Source organism: Phasianus colchicus, chromosome 7 (genome assembly GCF_987193195.1).
Source record: "Phasianus colchicus chromosome 7, bPhaCol1.hap1.1, whole genome shotgun sequence".
Lineage (NCBI taxonomy): Eukaryota > Metazoa > Chordata > Aves > Galliformes > Phasianidae > Phasianus > Phasianus colchicus.
Window position 1 is genome coordinate 33,813,237 of NC_143442.1, and position 23,640 is coordinate 33,836,876.

The 23,640-nt window shown below is 40.4% G+C and overlaps 1 protein-coding gene across 2 annotated transcripts in view; it reads right to left on the minus strand.

The window, feature by feature from the left end:
* BARD1 (BRCA1 associated RING domain 1) overlaps positions 1 to 23,554 on the minus strand; it is a 41,836-nt gene extending 18,282 nt beyond the window's left edge. For both annotated transcript variants that reach the window (XM_031604578.2, XM_090144473.1), the window contains exons 1-6: positions 23,390 to 23,554; positions 23,235 to 23,291; positions 19,552 to 19,697; positions 10,838 to 11,805; positions 2,865 to 2,945; positions 1,995 to 2,167 (exon numbers count right to left, since the gene is read on the minus strand). In XM_031604578.2, coding sequence (XP_031460438.2) covers positions 1,995 to 2,167; positions 2,865 to 2,945; positions 10,838 to 11,805; positions 19,552 to 19,697; positions 23,235 to 23,291; positions 23,390 to 23,532 — 1,568 coding nt within the window. In that variant the 5' untranslated portion in view covers positions 23,533 to 23,554. The remainder of the gene's footprint in view (positions 1 to 1,994; positions 2,168 to 2,864; positions 2,946 to 10,837; positions 11,806 to 19,551; positions 19,698 to 23,234; positions 23,292 to 23,389) is intronic.
* Between the last annotated feature and the right edge of the window lie 86 nt (positions 23,555 to 23,640).

A 23,640-nucleotide genomic window follows, 5' to 3' on the forward strand; every position in this document is an offset into this window, starting at 1 on the left:
GTTTTTAAAGTGCTGCTCCTGGATATATGAAAAAACTCTGAAGGAAAGCACATTTCTTGCTTGAGTCTTGACTTCATTATAAGGGCTCCTGCATTCACTAGAAAAAAAAAATTAAACTTTTTACATCAAAGAGATTTCAAATCCACTTATCTAGACAAATCCAACTACTGTTTAATTAGGACCAGAAGCACAGGTAGAAAGCCACCCTGTAAGATTTGGACAGTTGTGGTCCAGGGAAAGATTGTAACAATTTGTTTTTAAAACCAGCAGGGCTCAGTAGAAAAGGGAAGGAAATAAGACATTCTCAGAAGTCTCACATACGTTGTTTTTGTTTATATTGTTTCTTGGCAATGTTTGGAAGAGGTCAGTAAAGTCTTACTACTCAAGTCTGAACACCTCACTTCTAGATCCCCTTCTTTTTATGTCTCTTATGTTCTCTGTAAAATGGAAAAAACATCTTCCCCTCATCGCTGTATAAGGAATATATGCAGTAGCACTTCAGACAGAGATAGAGAACATAGAGAAGATTTGGAAGCCTCACTTTATCCAGGGCAGGAGGCAGGCAGGGCTGTTTGTTTGCCAAAGCAGCAAACAGATCAAGAAAGGCTATGTTTGTTCCCCAAAAGATTTAAGAAATATATTTTTACATATTTATAAACAGCACACAGAGATTTTGAGTACATTGGAGGTTAAGGCAAGAACACTGTGTATTCAGAAGAAGCCATTTTTAATACTGCTAGAAGTAGTTGGTTGCAGAGTTGTGACCTAGCCTACATCCCAGTGCCTTAACACACAACTGAATCTTACCCACATTCAGTGAAAACTACGGCCAAGTTTAAGATTTAAATAAATCCTTCCTTCCCTGATTAAAAAGCTCCTGTTTCAACAGAAGGTCATGTTTGCTCACATAGAATGAGCTGAAATAAGTTCAGCTTTGTCTCAGTTTGTCTAAGCCCACGCAGCAGAGATTAAGGCTAATAAGAGACCTGAAAAGTCCCAATGCTGGCATTTGGAGTCTCTGCAGTGCAAACCCTGCAGTGCTCAAGTCCTGTTGAAAACTTGCATCAAAGCTGTTGTCTGTGCTACACTTTCAGATACCAGACAGACAAGTGGTAAGTGTCACACAACCAGAGAGCAATACATGAGTGGTTTGAAAATTAGTTTCTGAAGTTGTCAGCTTACGGTGTGATGTGTGGGTCTTTGTTGTTCAAGAACAAAGTGAAGATGAACAATTGACCCTTTTTCACAGTTAGGGTGGTCTATTTTTTTGTGTTTGTTTCCCCCTTCTCCAGCTCCAGTGCTTTTCAAGACTATGACTGTTTTTGAAAACCCCATGCTTTTCTTGAGAATACCTCAATTCTGTGATCTTCAAGAGTGAATACTGTGAGCTGAAGCGATTAAACTGAATTTGCTTATGTTTTGTTATGCTCCTGACAAGGAAATTTATGGCACGCAAGGCTTCATCTATCTTCTTACACACACACAGACCCCTCTATTGACATGTGTTGGGTGCTCCTGGCACAACAGCAATATTAAAACACCTACCACCACATTTAACAGCTGGTATACTAACAGTCTGCAGTTTGGATTGAAGCACCTTCTGCTAGCAAGGAGTGCAGGGAAAGTAAAAAAAAAAAAACAGATGTAGCAGTTCAAAACTCATCTAGTTCAGCATTCCATATCTCACTGAGCTATAACAAAATGCCAACAGCAGAGTGTTAAAATAGGACAAGCATATTTTGTTGCTCTCCTAGGACAGTCCCCAGCTATTTATGATTTAGACATCTTCAAAAAAGTCTAGGACAAAGTGAAATGGAAACAAAACACCTTGAAAAGGGGTGGATGTAAGCACAACACAGCATGCAATGTTTAACATCTCCACTACCACTACAAATAATGGCATTTAATTAACTAGGTTTGCTTCATGTTTACTTCTCATACATCCTGGCTACTGTAGCTGGTGCTACAGCTTAAACAGCACTACATCTACTCACACTGCATCACGGGAGGCACCATGCAGAAGCAGCAGCTCAACAATGCTCACGTGCCCATTCTTGGCAGCGTCGTGAAGGGGCGAATCGTTCTGATAGCCCGTAGAATTCACCAGTGCTTTGTGTTGTAGCAACAGCTCCACCACCTCTCGGTGCCCGTGGTTACATGCCTCGTGCTAGCATGGCGAGTCCACAAGCAGGAAAGAGAGAAAACACAAGTGAAACAGAGCTCAGAGGAAGGACCTCTGTCATATCAGTTAACGTGTTCATTTTCAAACCCTCTCAGAAGATAAGCAGGGAAAACGATGCGAGGATGCTGCATTACATTCCCAACTTGAATAACCTTGGAACCTGGCACTAATAACAAGCACAGAGAGGAGGCGAACAAAGGCCAATTGTGTTCAAATTAGGCCACAAAGAACAAAGCCCCACAGATTACAGGCTCAGTCAAGAGTACTGTTTAGAAGAGAAAGAAGTTGCTGAAAAAAGCCTTCTATTTATATTCTCTACATCAAGCACGTAGTATTTTTTCATTCAACCACTCCATCTACTTCCAAAAACATTAAGAAAAACATCAAGGACATTAAGTACTCATGAAATACAGGTGTCTGCAACCAATCACTTTCTAGGTATCATGGTCACATTTTCTGCATTTGCAGAATTTCAGACAGCTCAGTTGCAGGTTCTAATCCAGCAGAGGAAAGTTGGATTTGGTTGCAGCTGTTAATAATAAACTCTTTTGCACTGCCATCATTTTCTATCTTGAATAATTCTTTGTCACCTAAGTGTGTATAAAGGGAACCAAAGCATGAGAAAAGGAGGGATGAAATGAAATCTGATAGAAAGACAAAAAACAAGAAGTCTACAGCTCACCAGTGGTGTCCAGCCAGCATTGTCCTTAACGTTGGGATCTGCCCCATTTTTCAGCAGCTCTTCAACAGCTGCTAAGTCACCCTACATAGGTAAGAAATAATTATCATTACAGAGTAATAAAGACACACAAAGACAACAAATTTAAGAGATGCAAGAAGATAAGTTTACCTGCAGTGACGTTAAATCAGTCTTCCATATGAAAACTGCTAGGATAACAGAAACTTAGCTGCTTTTGAGACAACTGTTTATCATTGTTCAGTTAGAAGGAGCTGCCCATTTTCCCCATACATATGCACCTGATTTTAATGTAAAAATATAACTGTCTTAACTCAGAATCCTGCAATGTAAAGTTTGATCTGGTACACTAGAATCAACATCAAGGATGAGTAATGCTTATTCAGAAGTTATTTCTTTTCTCCTCTTTTTTTTTTCTTTGAGGTATAAATGATTGGCTAGAAACATCTGCAGGTAAAACAGACTAATAAGCCAAACAAGCTCCTGTAGATTGTTTTCCCCCCACAAGTCAAAAGGAAAAGATTTCTATTTAACACTGAAATTACTGCTCACATTGAATCTCACTGGAACTCTGACACTTATTCTAACACAACAGTTTTCAATTGCTTTTTGGAAAACACGTTATATTCAGGTTTTACTATAGGCAAGGAAATGAAAATAAGGGAAACTGATTTCTGCTTGGCCTCTAATTTGTCTCCATAATGATATGGCAAAAGAAGCTACTGGGCAGAGTTGGTGAAGGCATTGAAAGACAATAGCTAATGCCTGCCCTAGATCAAGGCACTGAAACACTAACATGTAAACTGGTATCTTGCCCTTGTCCTTAACCAAACTTGCAATGTATAAATATCAGGAGCCATGGGGACAAAGTTTATTCCATGAAACACAAAGTTCTGTACTTCATGTAGCATCAAGGAACTGTTATTCTACAGCACAGCTTAGGAAAACGTGAGAGAATTCTAAGTCTTAAGTACAACAGAAATAAACTTAATCCCATTTATTTTTGTTAGTAGGAGCACCGCTGAAAAACAACTGCTTTAATCTTCACTCTCTAGTTAGAGAAAATATGAAGACATCAGACTCTGCTCAGCACAAATAAATCCAGCAAGGAACACTCACAAAGAAAGCACTGAGAATCACTGGCTCTACAGCAGCCAGGCAAATTAGATGGCAGGGAAGTTTCATGCATTATATTCTTAACCTAGATATCCCAGTAAAACATTACATTTCAAAGCAATTTAAGAATATGCTGCTGTTAGAATATTTTACAGTTGCAAGGTAACAGACAAGCATCAAATCTCAACAGTTATTCAGAAACAGCTAAAATGGTGAGATCAGCATCAGATCTTTCTCTAGAGAGAGAAGATACAATTATCTATAATAAGCAAGATCTGAGCTTATCATTTAAAGTTAAGTTTGCAAACACATACAGCAAAGGTTTGACATTTCCATAGTACTCCCCTCTAGAGCAGTAAGCATAGCTAATAATTTGTGTGGGCATCAGAGTACTGTAGCTGTTCAGAACAGTAACATAAGTGTTGATTTGTAAAGAACTGCTGTAGCTTTACTAAAGGAAGCATAGCTGGTGTGGACAACAGAACAACATCCACAGAATAAACAACAGACCAGAATCAAAAATGGAAAGATCAGTGTTTTGCTGTTCACAGAAGTATTTTGACATCCCCCCTCCAAGCTGTAAATGGAACCCACTCCCTGCAAGTGGCACCTTGCATTGAGATTGGCAGAAGGGTGGGAAGCTGTCACGTCAGTTGTGCTGTGCAGAGACTGCAGACGTGCTGTCAATCAGGATTGCAAGAGATATGTTAAGAAATTGTTTGTAGCCTCAAAATTGGAAGAAACAGTTGAATTGACTACTTCATTTCTGGCTATGTCACATGATAGGAATGCATGCCTTTTGGAGGTCAGAACCAGAGATCATTGAGGTCTCTTCCAAACCAAGCCATTCTGTGATGACGTACCCCCAAGAAGCTCTGTGATTGAACATCCTCTTGGGAAATAGGAATTTCACAAAGCAGATTCTTAGCAAACACCTTAAAGCCCCTCCTGCAAGGAAGGTTACTGGCACCAGAGGGTCATACAAAGTGATCGGTTAACAGGTGGTCAAAGCTGATAGAGTTACTCATAAGTTAGTGTTTACCCTTCCTTGTTTAGAATTTTCCAGAGCATCTGGTAGGGGCAAAGCCCAGTCACAAAAATCAGTATACCACCTTCCTTTCCTACACAAGAAAGTAGGAGTCCACAATTTTACCCAGCTATTGCTTTGAGATCATCCATTCAAACATGCTTTGTAAAGCCTACTGTAGGGAACTTGCTTTAGCAGAGGGTTGGACTTGATGCCCAGATGTCCCTTCCAACCCCTACAATTCCATGAATTATGCTTTGACTAATATTCAAATACATTTTATGCATTTGGTCCCTTGAATTTGCTTGTCCCTAGCAATGCCAGCAAAAAATCACCAGTCCCCAGCAGTCAAAGCTACACCAGTGGGACCCAACAGCCCGTGTTCAGTCTGCAGCCAGAGTGAAAACAACTGGAGATGCTGCTTGTTCAGAAGCAAACAGGACTAACATCAGGTGGAAAAGCACTAACATTAAAAAGCCCAGGGAAATGTTGATTTTTTACATCTCATTATCAATGATAGATTACAACCAGCCCCTAAAGAGTCAGAAACTATTGCAGAACGTAACATTATCTATTTGGAAGAAGTAAAGCAAAGGACATTAGAAGCTCATAACCAACCTTATGTATAGTGACAACAACATAATGGATTGGGTTTGCCCTTCCTCTGCTTAAAGGGAGCTCAGAAAAGTCACAGAAGCAGGAAAGGCATTGGGGCCATCTGTTGGCAGGTCCAGAAGACAGCGTTGCATTAGCTTACAGAGAGAAGGTTGTTTACACAGCTTTGAAAGCAGTCCCTCCAGTGAGCAGTTAGCTCCTGCAGATACTGATGGCATAAACCCAGAAAACCAAACCCACTTGACTTGGACAACATTTTGGGTTCTTTTCCCCCCTTTCAAGTCCTAACATCAGTTATGTGTCACGATGCTAACAAGAACAGATGGTTAACAACAACTGCAAGTGTCCCTTTAGGCACATTTTTGACATTTTCTCATTTACTGCTTCCATTAACCATACACATTTTCCACTGAAAGTCACCTTTAAATTATTAAGTTAATATAAAAATTCTACCAGTTCAAAAATGAAACTCAAAGAGTTAGGGTTAAAAATGTGTACAACATCAACCAAACACCTCTCCCTTTGCTTGCTCAAGAGATTTCAACCTTTGGGTAAAACAAATGAACAAAAAACCCTTTCAAACCCAAACCTGTTTGCTTGTTAAGATATGGCACAGCAGGAAGAAAACTCCAGCTCACAAAAAGTGGTTAAAGAGGACCAAAAATGAATTACAGCATGTTTATAGTGATTATGAATGCTCCATTCAACTGTTTCCAATAAACAGCAAGTTTGTCACCTCCAATTTCTCTGAATTAATTCTCAAACCATGGTGGCAGAAACCATAAAGGCAATCTGGTTATGACAGGGAAAATACCAATAGAGGAAGATGTCTGCTGAAACACTGACAATAGGAAATGCTGCAGGTCTGGGAAGCTGAGATATCCTTGGGAAATACAGAGTGGGTCCTACACAAGTAGCTGGGTACATAAGAACTTGAAACATCTGGAAATATCTTTAATAAGCATAAGGAAACTGCAATCATCACCCAGAAAAAAACAGAAGTACTTCTGTGAAAAGCAAAATTCAGTCTGGGAAAGCAAGAATTGGTCTAAGAAAATACAAACCAGCAACTTCAACTGGCTGTTCTAGGTAGAGAAACAGAAGTCAGCAGCAGCTCCTGGCTGCTCTGTGTGCTGGTGTCCACATCTCCTAAGTCTTAAAGCATGATGCAACTCACTGCCTGCCCAAGCTGGAGCTTCTCTCAGAGCTTCCACTGCATAAACTTCTCTGCACGAGAACTCCTGGATACTTGAGGATGTCTGGTTGACATCAGACTCCATGAAACAGATCAGCTTTGATGTGAAATTCTGCCAGTGTTGATCAGCCCCACTCTTAAGAGCAGCTTGGTGAGTTCTGCACCAGCACCACTTTCAAATAATACAGATAAGTGTGTACATGGCTAATTAACCATAAGTATATATTTGCTTTACTAGTGTTAATATGTGTTAACTTGCAATAAAGATGCTTTATTTTGTTAGCATTATATGTCCTTGAGTATTACAGAATCCTAGAAGCCCACTCTCAAAAATAGTTTTAAGCAGACAGAGGTGACAAGCCTGCACCTGAATCATCCTGCCAGTTTCTAACAGATCTCCTTTCTCCAATAAAAGGTATGTTATACCTTTTATGTTATGTTATACTTGCTGCACAGAATCAGGCCTGGGCAAGACCCCAGACCAAGGGATGCACTAACTCACTGTGAAGCAGCTGGAGCAAAGGATGTTGTTTGTTCACTGCCTAAAGGCCAAAGAGGAACAGCAGCAAGGGATGCAATGCCTATCACGTGCACACGTGGCCTAACATTTAATCATGAGTTAGATACATTGGTACCAAAAGGAAGGAATTGCACAGCTGGCAAGGTCAGATGTCTACCTAAAAATGATCCAAATGGTCTAGAGCTTGGTCATCTGATGTTCACAAAAACTTTATTTCCTTCTTTCAGTTCATCATTACACAACTGGTAATGAAGTAGTAAAAAGGAACACTCTCACAGAATTACCTAGCAGTAATCCAACTCAGTCCAACTCAGTGGGGCTAACCATGGGTAAAGCTTTCATGAAATCCTCTTCTTTCCACACTAGCTAGTTAATACAGCATCTGAAATCTAATAGTACTGAGTCACATTTTTGAGCATCACATAAGTAAGAGAGTTTGTACTGTGAATAACTCATTATTTTATTGTTAAAGAAAATAATAACACCTTATACAGAAGGGCTGTTGAAGGGGCAATTTCCCACCAGGTTAGAATATCAGGAGTGCAGAAGGGCATGTTTTGTATCTTGACTAATTGGAAGTTTTAGCTTTAATGACTATGGAGGAAGATAAACGTGACTGCCGTCTGCTGAGGGAAGAGCTGCATTTATTTTCATTTATTACTGCAATTCAGCATTAAGTTCATCCATTCTAGAATCTTTCTCGAGAGCCATTCTGATTTCACTCAGTTTATCACCAGAGTAGAAGTACTAAATGGGAACAACCCCTCAGAAGCATTCGAAACAGAACAATACACTTAATTTTAATGCCTCATAATGTTGTTAATTATCTATTTTAAATAAGAAAAAACAGGCAAGTCAATTAGCTTTCATTACATCCAGAGTATTAGACCCTAACAGATAATGAAAATAACAGATATTTTTTACAATTAATGAAGTCCCAGAGAACTAGACTTTGTTTCACTTGGGAGAGGGTGGCAGCTCCAAGACTTTCTCATTACACACATGGAAAAACATTGCAGGCTGCAGAAACATGAAGAAATATTCACCTGTAACACAACACTAGAAGAAAAATACTTCCAGAAACCAAAGATCTGGCAGGGATTTTTTTAGAAGCACAGTGGGAATACAGATACAGCATGCAACCAAATATTTTCAAAACCAACTTATTTGAGAACATATTTGCCATTTGTTATAAATACAGCAAGGTTCCTACAAATAGTAATCTAGAATGACACAGCTTATACTGAAGATGCCTGAATGCAATGTTTTCTTGCAATGACTGGACATTCCCAGCAGATTCGTGGCAATGGATCACAATTACTTGTTCACTGCTTTGCAAAGATAGCAAAACACATCACCAGTAGCTCACTGGAAAGATTAAGTCTTCACACCATCCTGGCTTGAGCAACTTGGTCTTAATCCACTTTGCCATGGAGTAGTACTGGCTGCCAGGTGATGAAGCAGCTTCTCATGAATGCACTAACACATCCATGGTAGTGATGTAAAAAGAGAAAGAATACCACAAATCAGAGAATCACAGGGGTTGGAAGGGACCTCAAGAAATCAAGTGCAAATGAAAAGAAATAATCCATAATACCTCCCTCTACAGATAAGGAACTAAGGTTCAGAGACAGTAAAACAGTTTCTTCAGAGTTAAGTAGCCAGACATGGATAAAAGTAAACCATAAGCAAAAGGCCACCCTCCTTGCCTTATTTTAATATATTTAACAGAGTGTGGTAACTCTAGGACCAACCCTAGGCCCTATCTAGTCAACCAAGTCTTTACAACAAGCATTGCAATACAGACAGAATCAAAGGGTTGGGTTTTTTTTTACACAGCAGAACCAATAAGGAATGGAAGCTACTTCCCACCCTGCTCAGTGATTATTAAAACATAAATCAAAATGGATTCACACACACAGGACTGACAAGGCATTAAGGTGTCTGCCTACTGCACTGCCTATACTACAGCTAGAGTGTCCCTAAAGAAGCCCTACTCCTTTTTTCTCAGGTAATGCTGTACCAATGCTGACAAGCAATACTACCAACACTGGACAGCTGCAACACAATCTCCAAAATGCTCTGCAATGAAAAGCCACCTTATTGGCATATCAGTTTTTACTCCAAATCTCACAATACACCGTATTGACGCTCTTTTCTTGGATGAAGTACTTGTGTTCCAAAGAAGCATCAGGCATGGAAACCACAACTGTGTCAACACTCATCAAGGTAGGTCAATTTTTAGAATGAGTCACAATACTGTTCTTCAGAAATTCCCAGAAAATCATGGAAGGATAATTTGTAACCAAGTGTTTTAATAAAGAGGACTTACAAAGAGAAGAAACAAGATCTATCCTTTAAAGCTCTTGAGTCCTGTGAGGACAACACCTCATTTTCTCTTTCCTAATTCAGTATTAATGGCATCAAGTAAGAGATGTGAACTCAGCTCAGCTGCCACTTCCACTTAAAAAGGTCTCATGTGCAGCAGGAGTGGCTTATTAGGATGCCTTTGAAAGAGGACACAGTTATTTATCAAGCCTTTGTCTTGACAAATAGAAGCGCAGTATAAATGTCAGGATGCTTACAGGTGAATCAATTCTACCAGCAGAGGCAGCTGATTAACAACATAGCATTTCTATATTATGATTTAGCACAAAGAACATTTAAATTGCTAGGGTATAAACTCTTTGCAATGCCCTCACAGAGAAGAGCCACTATGATAACACATTTGATGAGTCTGACTGCAAGTTTTCAGCTTACCCCATCTGCAGGTAGCTTTTACAAGGATAACTTTTGCAAAGAGCAAAGGCCATGGAGTTTTACCACAGAAGAAATTGGCTAGCACAGTAACAGCCAGATGAGTGGTAGGTGTTATTCTATGAATAATACTGATTGTATATAAAAGTCTCCTGAGAACTTCTCAACTCTGTCCTTATGCTCCCTCCTCCACTGTAAGAACAGCACACTCAGAGGGGGCTCAGCACAGAAATCCCAGGATGCAGTATTTGGTCAGCATCAGATGGAGATCCTAAAGGTTACAAGGTACTTATCTCAAGTTGCAGTCATCTTTATGCAAGAAATTAAAATCTCATCCTGGCAGTTACCAGGTCAAGTTAAACTGATCAAGATCACTCCATGAGATCTGAGAAAGCTAAATAAACTCCTTACAGCAAGTCAGAGAATTTCCAGCACGTAAGGCCAAAACTTCGGAATGGTCATCACTTCTCAGAACCTGCAAGTGTGAGTGAAACTGTAAAATACACTAAGATTTTCAATAATAAGCATCTTTGATGATTCCAATAGTTGTTTCTTTATGAAGTCAAAGAAACAAGTTGGAAAGTATTCACTAAATGCAGATGAGGAAGACCATATAATGAGCTTTGCCCTCAAAATCAGGATGTGCTGAAGTGGTTTTCAGGATATTTTAAATACAACGTTGCCTTTTTAAACCTGTTTAAAGGTGAAATAAAAGATGACAGTCCTACCTTGATGGAAGCAATATGAAGCAAAGTCTCCCCTTTGTAATTTCTTCTGGCAATCGTGTTACTACCAGGGGACTTGAACACAGAAGGACTCTGTGGTATTCCTACTTGATTACAAGCCTTGAAAGTAGATGGTGTAGAGGGAGATTTTGGAAGTGAAGGATTACTTCTTGCTGCAGAGCTTCTCGTCTTCATTACACCACCACAGACCTGAACAGGTGTCTTGGGTTCGGTCACTTGGGGGATAGGGCAATCTTGAGACAAGTCCTCTGAGCAAGAAGTCTGACTGTCTGAATTCCTGTTAAGGCTCCTCTCACTTCTTCGTCTTTTAGACTGAGAAGTATCTGGAAGTTTTGATTGCTCCCTTCCACGTTTCAAAGGCACTGCTTCGCTTTCTATTGATGGCAATTTCCCTGCAGCACAGTTTTTTTCCTTGCTGACTCGTACAGGACAGCCTCCCTCATCATCATCTTCCTTCTCTGAGGATTTCACCTCTGGAGTTACTTCCACTTCTTCCAAGTTTTTGGAGGAGTCAGCTTCCTCTACAGATTCCTGTGGAAGTGTCTCTTTGGGGCTATTTGGTTCTGGAGTGCACAGGACTACAGGCTCACTGCAAATGGTCACACACTTTTCCTTAGAATTCTTCTCCTCAACCCCTCCTTTTTGCTCTGGCTTCTCTAAATCCCACACTTTGTTGATGTCTGCTAGGCGTTTTTTCTTCATCTTCTTACTCTGCCTCTGAGTTTGCTTTTTTGTTGGTTTGGAGGGCTTTTCATGAACAGGGGAAGGAAAGAAATGATAAACTGAGGACGGGTCTTGACAAGGGTCATTACTATTAGGCTTTGGCTGATTCTTGTTCACGATGCATCGAATCTTCCTACTTCTCGGGCTGAACCACATTTTGATTTGTCCCTTCTTGCTGTTTTCTCCAAAGTCTGAGCACATTGGTGTAGACGTAGATTCCGTTGAATCTAAGTAAGAAAGGGAAGAAAAATAATTCAGAGAGTACTCTTTGAAGAGCACCACAACCACTTGCCTTGCTAGGTAACAACACCCAGGTTGAGACAGTTCCTTAACTCCCTGGGATAACAAAGCAGCACACACAATTTCTGACCAGGTTATACAGAGGACAGAAACTATTTCTCACAGAGTTTTCCTTGGAAACAGGTCTTCCAAAGTAGCCTGTGCACAGATACCAGTACAGAACAATTTCCTGAAGCAATATTACAGTTTATCTGAGGAAAAACGCAGAGTTTCTGCAAGCAATCAAAAATAAAATGCTTATAAGAATGTTAAATATTTCTGACAAATGTTGATTAATTCCACAGATATAGCAGATGAGTCAGAGGAACATACAAAATCTACAAGTAATTGTATCCTGTTATCTGATCCTCTAACCCTTGGTAGTAAATAACTGCAAGGAATGCTTTGATCATCTCAAATGCTTCTTTAAAAATGTGCAATGGAGCAATTTTATAACTCACACTGTACAGCAAAGTACAAATCAATAACCAAAATGACAGAGGAATATCCTGTACAGGGAACAACAGTTGAGAACTGGGCTATAAAGTCTCCTCAATGGCTTAAAAAAAATAAAGAGTATTAAGTGACCTCTAAGTTAAACATTAATTTAATTTAAAAACTCTTTCAATCCACGAGACTAAAACAGATCACAGATTCCTGTCTGGAAATCTAACTTGGTTTAGGTTAGTCAGGTAAGTCCTGTGAAGTAAACATGACACACTAAGGACACTGAAACAAAGAGCACATCTCCTTGTCTCCATAACCACCAAGCTCCCAGAACTACACTGTCATTCACAGAAGTCCTACTGATGTGTTAATAATTGGGATCACTGAACCAATACTAATTTTGCCTAGGAAGGCAGATAGGATGCTTCTGTTTTTCTTAAACAAGATTAGTGTGCTGTTTTTCTTCAAAAAAATTATAGAAGAAAAAACAATGATACAAAGTCTTAGTTATTGAAAGTGAAAGACAGGCAGTGAATGCAACAACATACTACCTTTAGTGTGTTAACTTTCTAAGGATGATTTATCTTACCTATGCTTTCTCTTATTTTTCCATGGACATAACCATAAACTGTTTTTCACAACAAGCTGAGATGAACTCAGATATTATACAAAGTATTCCCAATCCCTTACACACAGTAAGATTTCTTTATAATTATTTCACTTAAAACAAAGCTGTACAGTTAGCAATCCAATATCATTTTTCTTTTAAAAGAGCGTTTCAAGGTTAAACATTTCCTTAATTTTGATTTAAACTACCCTATTTACCCCTCAAATTAAAAGAGACTCCTAGGTACAAGGAGATTTAGCTGGAGGGATGTGTAAGGCATCAGATAAAAGTGTATTTAAGAATACAGCTTGAGGCTAGCTAATCAATCATTTACTTATTTAATAAAAGCTACGCCATACCAGCAAGATAATTACCAAGTACAGAACTGCAGCTATTTGGTTCTCCTTTAGGGTTGGGCTTGGTACAAACAGGATAAAAGGATTGAAATTGAAGCTCAAATCTCATAACAAGCTAGCCTTCAGGAAGATATAATACCCAATTTCATTTTGACAATAACATCTTAAGAAAAACAACTTGATTGCAAAACAGATGCAAAATATAAGAGTTACTATTTGTCTTGCCTTCACTGTTTACACAACAAGAAGATTCCCTTCTAAAATATTTGCCTTGCTAGAACTACCAGCCACCTCCAAGTGAAGAGCAAGAATGAAATCAGCTTGCAAAAGTAATTTGTCCAACAATTTTCTGATGGTCAGAATTCTTTTTGATGTGTGCAGCACAGGAAGACTTTAAAGTCCAAGTGACAAATGCAATCAAAGGCACTGCCCTTCAGAAACAGGATCTAAAGCAGTGTAACACAATTAAGTATTTACACTGGAAGCTCTTTATATGCCACTTCTGGCAGCAAGAGAGCTTGTGAAAAATTCACCACAAGAGTTCTTAAATGAATCTGTTCATTACTGGTTGCTCATCAGGGACTTAGTAGTCAGGTTAGTGGATGCCTGCTGAAAACACACTAAATAAATGCTTTCCTATGATTATTTTTCCTCACTTGACTACTTCACACGTCAAAGAGCATGTTTTTGAATAGAGGAGGCATTCACAGGAGATCAAAATACCAGGCAGACTGTGAAAGATTCCCTTCACACACCCAGAGGCCAGCCATGCAAACCCAAGGAAGTTCCTGCAACTTTGCTCTGGTGGTGGGTGCCCTTTGGCCACTCATCAAACTCCATTTGTCAGAACGTTCTTTAGCAATCATCAGCTTTACCTGAACAGCTCTGCATAGCAACTGCTAAGAAACGCTGTTCTCAAATTCTGCTTCCCTCTCTTCTGTTTCTGAAGTTCACAAGGCAGGGATTATAAATAATAGGGACAAATGGCACATCTATCCTCCCTGAAAATCTATTCCTTTAATGGACTCAGAGCTGGGACAGAGAGAGAAAAAAAGACAGTGCTTAGAAGCTGAAAGGAAGTTGTTGCAGTTTACTATACAAATGTTCATTTATATAAAGAGGGAATTATCTGGTAGCTAAGTGCATTCAGTCAAACTACCTTCAGAGAAAACTGCTCATAGAAAAATCAATCCAAAGAAATTCTTTCCTGTCTTGAAGTTAGAAGCCAATTCACAGAGCCTACATCTCAACAGGAATGGAAAAATGACTGTGTATGATTAAGATGTAATTGGTTCATTAATACATGCAAGCTTTATTTTTTTTTAAAGATTCATTGAGACAAGGTAAATCAGCAAAGCATGACTTATTAATTCAAGATTTTAAACATTTATATTAGTGTAAAGATTATCCACAATGGCAGTGTTAGAAAGAGCCTACAATAAAAGTAATATATTTACTCTCCGCTGCTTATGTACTAAATACTGTATCAATATACACAAGATTATCTGAATACTTTCTAAATTAGGCTCTTTGCACATAATAAACACAAGTTTCTTAATGCTGACATCTAATAGAATTCAATTTCTTGAGTGTTAAAAAAAGGACTGAGAATAGACAAAAATAATGCTAGATACAACTGGAGTGCCATGGTTCCAAGTTTTGCTGTAGTGCAATAACAGAGTAGAGCAGGGAAAAAAAAGAAGCAATTAGAAAATGTAGTTTAGCTATCATTAATCTGCATCAAGGGAATATAATGATGCACATTGTGTGCCTTTCAAATTATTCTCTATTATGGGTTTCAGAACAGAAGTTGAGAAATCTCTTTGACAAACTAGTCCCTTATTAAAAATCAAAGGGAAGTGCTTTGGTACCATCTGTGCAACATTAGAGCCTTCACTGAAGAATGATTATTTTGCAAGTTAAGTATTCAGCACAGGAGAAAAGAGGAGAAATTCCAGCTATTCAAAAACTCAGTTTTAGCTATTAAGAAAAATGTCACAGCATACATGAAATGCAATACAATCTGTTACAACAGTTCAACACCCCCCCTCCAGACATCAGAAAACTGAGAAACTGAACTGCGATGCTATGAAGACTAATCAAAAGTTAATTTCTCCTACTGTCCACCAGTACCAAGACAAGCCTGTGAAAATTTGACTAATACCTGCAAAGCTTTAGCCCTGTGTGAGAAAGTAGAGTTAGGGGATGAAATGCGTTGTGAAGCAGATTACATTACAAAAAACAAGGTAAAATCACCTACAAGTGACTGCTGGGATCATTTATGATGATGTTTTCAAAGAATATCATTCAAATACAAACATCTGTAGTATTTAGAAAGGCATTTTCAAGAGCATTACTGTCAATCATCCATCTTCATCTCTTGCAGCTACATACTTTGTCCACGATTCAACAAGTTCTTACTAATTACCCACCATAATGATAGTAATTTCATATTGTAGAGTAAATGCAAGTAATAAGCTACACTTGAAAAGGGAACTAAAAACAGTGGTGGGAGAAAACCTTGTAAATCCTAAGGGATGGTAGACAAGAAAGTGAAAATAATCCAAGAACTAACAGCTTCTTTCTTCTTTTTAAAGAAGATGGGGACATTTCTACCCTAAGAAGGTCAGAAGAGGAATTAGGCTGCTTAATACTCATCATTAGCTGATACAGAAACAGCCATATTCTCAGGAGAAAGATGCTATGATCTCTCTCTGCTAGACAGTTTAGAAACGTCCTCAAAATGTGAAAGTGATAATCCACAGAGTAATTCCACACGTTGGAGGCTTTAATCAAACACATCCTTAGTTCTGTAAAATAAGGCAATCTTGATACTTTACTGGCCAGATAAAAAAGCTTCTGATTTGGAACTTGTTCTGATAAATAACCCACAGATTGAAAGATTAATCCTTTATCTGATGTTGATGCAACTGACTACATGCATTTTTGCCTGCAAGGTTCTTTTCTACACGCATTCCATTCAAGTTATTTTTCATGTGAAGTAGGAAACTTCTCTAGAGAAGAAAAACTGGACTTTATCTCTCATGCTTTTGTTTGTTTTGTTAACAAAACCACCACCTAGCTCTGCCCCTCTGCTAAAACCAGCCATTAAGATGACACCATGTTTTTTGGAAGAGATATAAGTTGAAGGTAACTTTGGACAGTGCATGCTGTTGCAGACTTACTAGTTGGAGTTGCTATGCTGTAGCTAATCTCTTGCATGTTCAAGTCTGTTTCAACATGAAGTGACACAAATTTGTTTATATTTATTCAGCTCTGAAATGAAGCTGGAATATTGAAACATATCTCATCCAGTGAGGTGATAATGTCTTAAACTACTCCATGACATTCATCATGGAATTCTTCCAATGTAGTTTAAGCCTTTCCTCCCTACTCACAGGATCACAGAATTGTAGGTGTTGGAAAAGACCTCTAGGAGTCCAAGGCCCCATGTCAAGAGGAAGGGAACAGTGCTTCGACTGAAACACAGACCTTTCTAATACAAAACTCATGATCTTAAATAATGGCTCCCAAAGCCACTAGATTTGAAGTGTATTCAACAAATATTTGCTCTATAATAAAGGCACCAAATAGAGTTAACATAAGTGCCCTGCATGGACTGAGGTCTGTAACAAGTTTCTCAACCTTGGTCCACGCCTCTGGGTCAGTGCTTCAAACATCTAGGTGCACACAGAAGAAACATTCTCATTTTTCCTGTCCATCTTCTGTGCTGTTTATCAGCACCAAAACCTTACTAGTGTCATTCTTGCTCAACTGAAAAAAAAAAATCTAATAAGCAGAAGAGACACCAATTCTGGCAGCTATTTTCTCACCTGTAAGACCACCAGCAAAAGCCCAGAAAAACTTTTGTTCTTTCCAAGGAAGCCACCTTTCTTCTTTTTTTAAGCTAGTCTTGAAGCATCTCAGTGGCATCTGCTAAATTGGCCTCTACTGAGCCCATCAACCCATCAACCACAATTCTCAAGAGGTCTTGGAGTTGGCAACACTAAAAAGCAATGGCATAAGAACTGAAGAGTGATGTGCAAACACTCCATCTATGAAACCAGCCAGCCAGATTCCCACTATCCTTGTAAAGCTCCAACAGTGGGCAGTGAAAAGGATGTAATATCTCTAATGAATTCATTTTGAGACTCAGCTTTTGCTGCTAACCTATAGAACGTGGATAGAAAATGCAAGCTATTTGCCAGTCCTCCCCAGTCACATCCCTCATATTATTCTGTACTGTCATCTGTTGCACTTCCCTTTAAATTAAAAGAGAAGGATAATTTGTTCTGTGCAATCTTCCCTGAATTATTTGCTACTGTTTCTTAGAACAAACACAGCTGTGCAGAAAGCTGTCCTTTATCCCAGTGGACTAGCAGGCAAAATCCCTCCTCCTGAGCACTGTGGAACTTCAGGGCTTCAACTTTAACCTTTTCAGATATTCAAAAACAGGTGTATGAAACAATTCCCATTTCAACTGCTTTTTCTTCTGCTTCTTTTCCTTTGTTCTATAGGAATATGATTGCTGACCTTCTAACAGAAGGGGAAGAAAACATTGTTGACAGGGCAGAAGTAGCGCCATAAGAACATGAAAGCAACTTCTAAACAAGAAGAGCCCAATTTTCCACACATATTTCACTTTGTATATATTAACTTCAAGACAAATGTCTACGAGAAGTGACAGGTTTGCCAAAAATAAGAATGACAAAACATCCTGAAGGATTTGTTCTCAAAAATCTGAAGCTACGATCTGCCATAGCATGAGACAGCTCTGTTAGAAGTGTGCTTTCTTACGTACGTATCCAAACCTTTCATCACAATGTGCTCAGATTTTTTCTCTTAACATCATTATACAACATCTGAAAGACTTCTGATGCTTAATAGAGCAAAGACTAGGCTTGATGGAAAGCAAGCTTCCACATTAGTTCATAACTTCAGCTGCAAACAGAACAGTCTTGTAAACATTCACTTAGAGCCTGCTTTTAAAGTCCAAACACAACAAATGATAAAAGAACCTCATTTTTTCTATGGTTAAACCACACCACACAAACCTCATTTTAGAAGAGTTACGGCATCATGTGTAGTATCCAACTTCTAGCACATGAAAGTTCACACCAATTTGTAAGAGTCACTCCATCTCTAAATTCTGCAGAACGTTCAAGCAGTATCAATAATTGTAACCAGCTGCATATTAAACAGTTTGCTTACAGCACCACAAGTGCCTCCTCCCAGAGATTCTCCTCCAACTAGCTTTTAACAAGCCTTCACCACTTAAGATGTTTCCCTGACATCACACATAAGCCATCACCTAGAATTCTCTGCTCCAGAAGATTTCTTGATTTATAGAAAAGATATTCCTTTGCAGACGGACAACAGGCTTCCAGTCTCATCCCATCAATGTATTTTGATGCCAATAATTCATTAATGAATCTGAAGGTGAACACAGACTTTGATAAAGGATCCTTTATTTAGACAAACGTATTAAGTAGCAACAATGAAGCAAGAATTCCTTTTTCTGCATTTGACAACTAAATGAGTGTTTTCTAAAACTTAGTATTACATAAGAGGCTCCTCTCCAGGCTTGCAGAAGAGTCACACATTCACCTACACTCATTTCATTTTTTCCTACTTTGACAATCAGTCTGAAATTTGATAGACATTAATTTCCAGTGCACAGACTCTGCAATCTTCTTGTACAATCAACAAGGACAAAATTCCATTGTAGCAAACTAGCTCACTGTTAGGGACCAGAATAAAATAAATGAATTAAGACCTGCTTCCTTCTCTCTCTAGGCAGAGAGCAGAGTTTTCTGTGTGTAAAAACCCCAAACTGAAAACTACTGGGATATCATACATACCTTGGCATGCAAATGAGGGGCATGATAATGTCTTAATCCTTTAATGGACCCTCCTAAGGAAATGTGTACTGGGGGATATTACACATTTGTGTTCCCTTAGGATAAGATACAACAACTTGTGCCCCTGGTGTGTTCAACTAACTGCCATAAGACTTGGGAATATATCCTACTTTCATCTAATTTTGAAAGACAGATTCTAATGAATTATGGATAACCCGCTCATGCAGATTTCTTCGTAAAACAGATTTGAAGAACCAGCAATCCATACAGACAGCTCTCCTCACATCAAGTTTTCCAAACATGGTTTATAACAGCTTTTCAGAATCTTAAACAGAGCTGCACTGCTCATTCTCTATAAAGTACACGAGATGAAACGCCGCAGTCTGGATTCAGTGGCTGCCAGAGGCCCATATTTGCTCTTACCTGAGGTGCCTGAACCCAGGAGACGCCGCAGTTTGCTGCAGAGCTGGACCATGTCATCCAGTTGACGGTTTATCTGCATGTCTTGCACCCAAGCTGGCACATGGCACACTGGGCATCCTTTGCCAACGTGGTCGCCCATGCAAGATCTGAAAGTCAAAAGTAAAAATCTATTACTCAGTGTAAGTTATCTATTGTACTTGCATATATAGCCTTTTCAGAGCCAAATGCTCACAGAGAATCTCTTCACTCAACACTGACAAACTACTATTGTGAGCAAATAGTCACAAGCACAGGAGAGGACATTTATCATGGCAAGATGACAAGCCATAATTAAGCAAGCTAAGTCTAGAGCCTTGCCAGGATGCTGTCATGGTTATCACATGACTCCTACAGCCACAATTTGATCCAAATTTCCACGGTGTGTTGAAGTTCCATCGCTGTTTGTCTCTAGATAAAAATAAATAGATAACACGGGGGAGAAATGGGTTTATTAAATAAAGGTCATTTAACATTTGTAGCTTCTTGCTAATACTGTTATTGTGATACAAGCTTCAAATCTTACATACATTAGCCCAATGGGAGGACCTTATGATTTGCTACTGCCATCATCCAGCATTACTTCTCAATTTCAATCTATTCTACAAAATATATTTTAACTTCACATAATCAAGACTGAATTAATCTCAGAAATGTCTCTGCTATCTTGCCACTATGTAGAATGCACAGTTCTAGGCAGAGGTACAAAATTAAACATGAGCAGATCATATTAAAAATTTGGAGCAACAAAAAGCAAGTAATACCACAGCACTGTTACCTGAACAAGAAGATCAAAGTGAACGCATATAGGCTGTAAACACAGTCATGTGGAACAGGTTGCCCAAGGAGGTTGTGGGTGCCCCATCCCTGGAAGCATTAAAGGCCATACTGGATGTGGCTCTGGGCAGCCTGGTCTGCTAGTTGGTGATCCTGCACATAGCAGGGGGTTGAAACTAGATGATTATCGTGGTCCCTTTCAACCCAGGCCATCCTAGGATTCTATGATACAGCCCAAAACTAGTAGAGTAGCAGCTAACAGTACCAGAAGCTTAACAACTGCCAATTTCGTTATGAGAACTATTTGTAGAACTGCACTGGCATCTTTCCCTTAAACATCACACAAGTACCATTCATGCCTTCAGATAGTATCAAGACAAGAATGTAGAAGCTGCTGTTAGGTGTTTGTGTTTTGCACTTCATTCAGTCTTCTCGGAGCACAAAGATCCTTAACACTGAGGCCCTGTGTCCTCAGACCACAAAGACTGACATACAGCTCTTGGCTCTGATGTATCCCAGGTGACAGACAAATCACTTTGAGCAAAGATGAGAATCACACAGGTCTCATTCTCCGGGAAAGCTGACTTCAGGTGTCCCAAGTCTGCAAAAGGCAGTGCAAAGGAAACAGGACTTTCATACGATGACATTTCCTAATTACTTCAAGCTGTTAGCTTTTTACGCTCATCAGCCAGTAACTGTAGCTAACTTAGAATTACTCAGACAAAACTGCAGGAACAAATCTTAACAAATATCCCTGCTCATAATAAATCCCATGCTGAGAGAGAACCAGTTACATTATGTGTTACCTGCATTTCATTACTTTCACACATTTCACTTACTGCACCGTAAGCCAGCTCTTGCCATCCACCCCACTCCTTTCCCAGGCATATTAAAAAAGTTATTTCTTTAGCAATGGATCAGAAACAATTCACGTCTGAATTTTACAGGTCCCATCCATGTCCTGCCAAGTTTGTCTGTGATCAAATTAATGTAAAATAGCAGCTGCCATTCAAGACCTGGCCATCAAAGGACACTGAATGGATGACTAAAAGGTTGGACACATGAAGGAGAAAGGATTGTGGGTACCACAACTGGGATAATGGCAAATAAACTTTCTCGGCAGCATGGAAGAGCTGCTGGGGTACCCTTAAGAATCTTACTAGCTCCTCTTTCCAACCTCATCAATGCAAACCACATCACACATCATCTTCTGATGCATCGGCAGTTTTTCTAAAACCAAGGAATTCTTTCAACAGTGGGTTTGAAATTCATCCACTAGAATAAGCCAGCATTATCCAATATAAAACCATAAGGCCTGATACCCAACAACGTAATTATGTTTACTGTCATGCTACCCTCATGCAATCCACATTACACCTATAAAATCACTTCATAAGACAGATATGAACATACTTATTGCACCCTGTGCAAGCTTCTGGAATTTATTTTACTTCCCCAAGTACACCGTGGGAAGGTAGTGAAATGAAACAAGGAATTGCTCCAGAAGGCAGAACCTTCTACAGCAATTAAGGGCCAAAACTGGGCAATCATCCACGTGTCTAGATGAAAATGAATCGTTTGTACTAAAATCCATTCCATGGGGAAGAGATGCTGAGAGCATCTGTCTTGTCATCAGTTCTACAAAAGCAGGAAATTATCTTTTGCTACTGTTTTAGTATTCAGGCCTACAGGAGAAAGCTCCAGCAGAAAGGTGAAGCTAAAGAAAAGGAGTAAATAGGCTGCCAGTACAGACAGTGAGTCTTTCTCCACGTTTATTTTAATCAATTCTTTGAAAGGGTAGATAACAGCAAAACAAAGGGAAATGGTTTTAAGTTGAGGGAGGGAAGATTTAGGTTGAATGTCAGGGGGAAGTTCTTTACTATGAGAGTGGTGAGGTGCTGGAACAGGCTGCCCAGAGAGGTTGTGGACGCCATGGATGCCCCGTCCCTGGAAGTGTTCAAGGCCAGATTGGATGGGGTCCAGGGCAATCTGGTCTAGTATTAAATGTGGAGGTAGGTGACTGTGCATGTGGCAGGGGGGTTGGAGATTCATGATCCCTGAGGCCCCTTCCAACCCTGGCCATTTTGTGATTATTGGCATAGCAACTACAGCTTTAACAAGAGACAGAGCTGCATCTCTAAACTGGCTTATGAGGAGAAATTAGAAGTGGCCCACCCTCTCCTCTGCTATAACCACAGTAATAACAGCCTGCCCCTCTATTCTGCCCTTTAAAGGCCCCACGTGAAGTACTGTGTGCAGATCTCAGGCCCTCACCACAAGGACATGGGGCCGCTGGAGCAGGTCCAGAGGAGGGCCATGAAGATGAGCAAAGGACTGGAGCACCTCCTCTATGAAAAGTTGAGGGAGCAAAGCTTGTTCAGCTTGGAGAAGAGAAGGCTCTGAAGAGACCTCACTGCAAGGGAAGGGAGCCTCCAAGCAAGAAGGGAAGCAGCTTCTTATATGATCTAATAGCAATAGGACAAGGGGGAATAGCTTTAAACTAAAGGAGCAGGAATTCAGGCTAGACGTTAGGAAAAAGTTCTTTACTCAGAGAGAAGTGAAGCAAAGCCCTGGCACTGCTGCCCAGAGAGCTGTGGGTGCCCCATCCCTGGAGGTGTCCAAGGCCAGCTGAGACATGGTGCTAGGCAGCCAGCAGGGTGGCAGCCCTGCCCATGACAGGAGACTGGAGCTCAGTGCTCTTTGAGGTCCCCTCCAAGCCATTCAGTGACTCCGTGCGGCACAGATTCCAGCATCCAGGAACCTCAGAACGGCTGGGCTGGCAGGGATCTCGCAGCCCACACAGCCCCCAGCAGCCCAGGCTGCGCAAGGCCCAGCGCGGAGAAGCACGGGGTATCCTCAGAGCTACTTACAGACAGAAGACGTGCTCGCAGCCCCCCAGAGACACGGGCTCCCGCAACATACCGGCACTGCGGGGAGAAGGAGGAAACAAAGCGTTAGGCGTAACGCGGCGGCTCGCAGAGCCCGAGGGGAGAAAGCGGGAGGGGATGGGAGGGGGTGCCGTTACCAGAGGGAGCAGCTCAGCGCCCTCTCCAGCCCCTCCAGCGCTGCTCTGGTGTGCGCCCAGGGCCGCGCCATAGAGGCGGCGGGGCCGGGCTGGCCGCCCTGGGCCGGCCTGTTGCCCGAGCGGCCGCGCAGCGCCTCACGCATCGCTGTCGCCACTCCAAATTCCCCGCCCGCCACCACTGCGCAGGCGCCAAGCGCTGCGCGCGCATGCGCATACGGGGAGCCCGCCTTGAGGCTGCGGCGCTTCCCGCG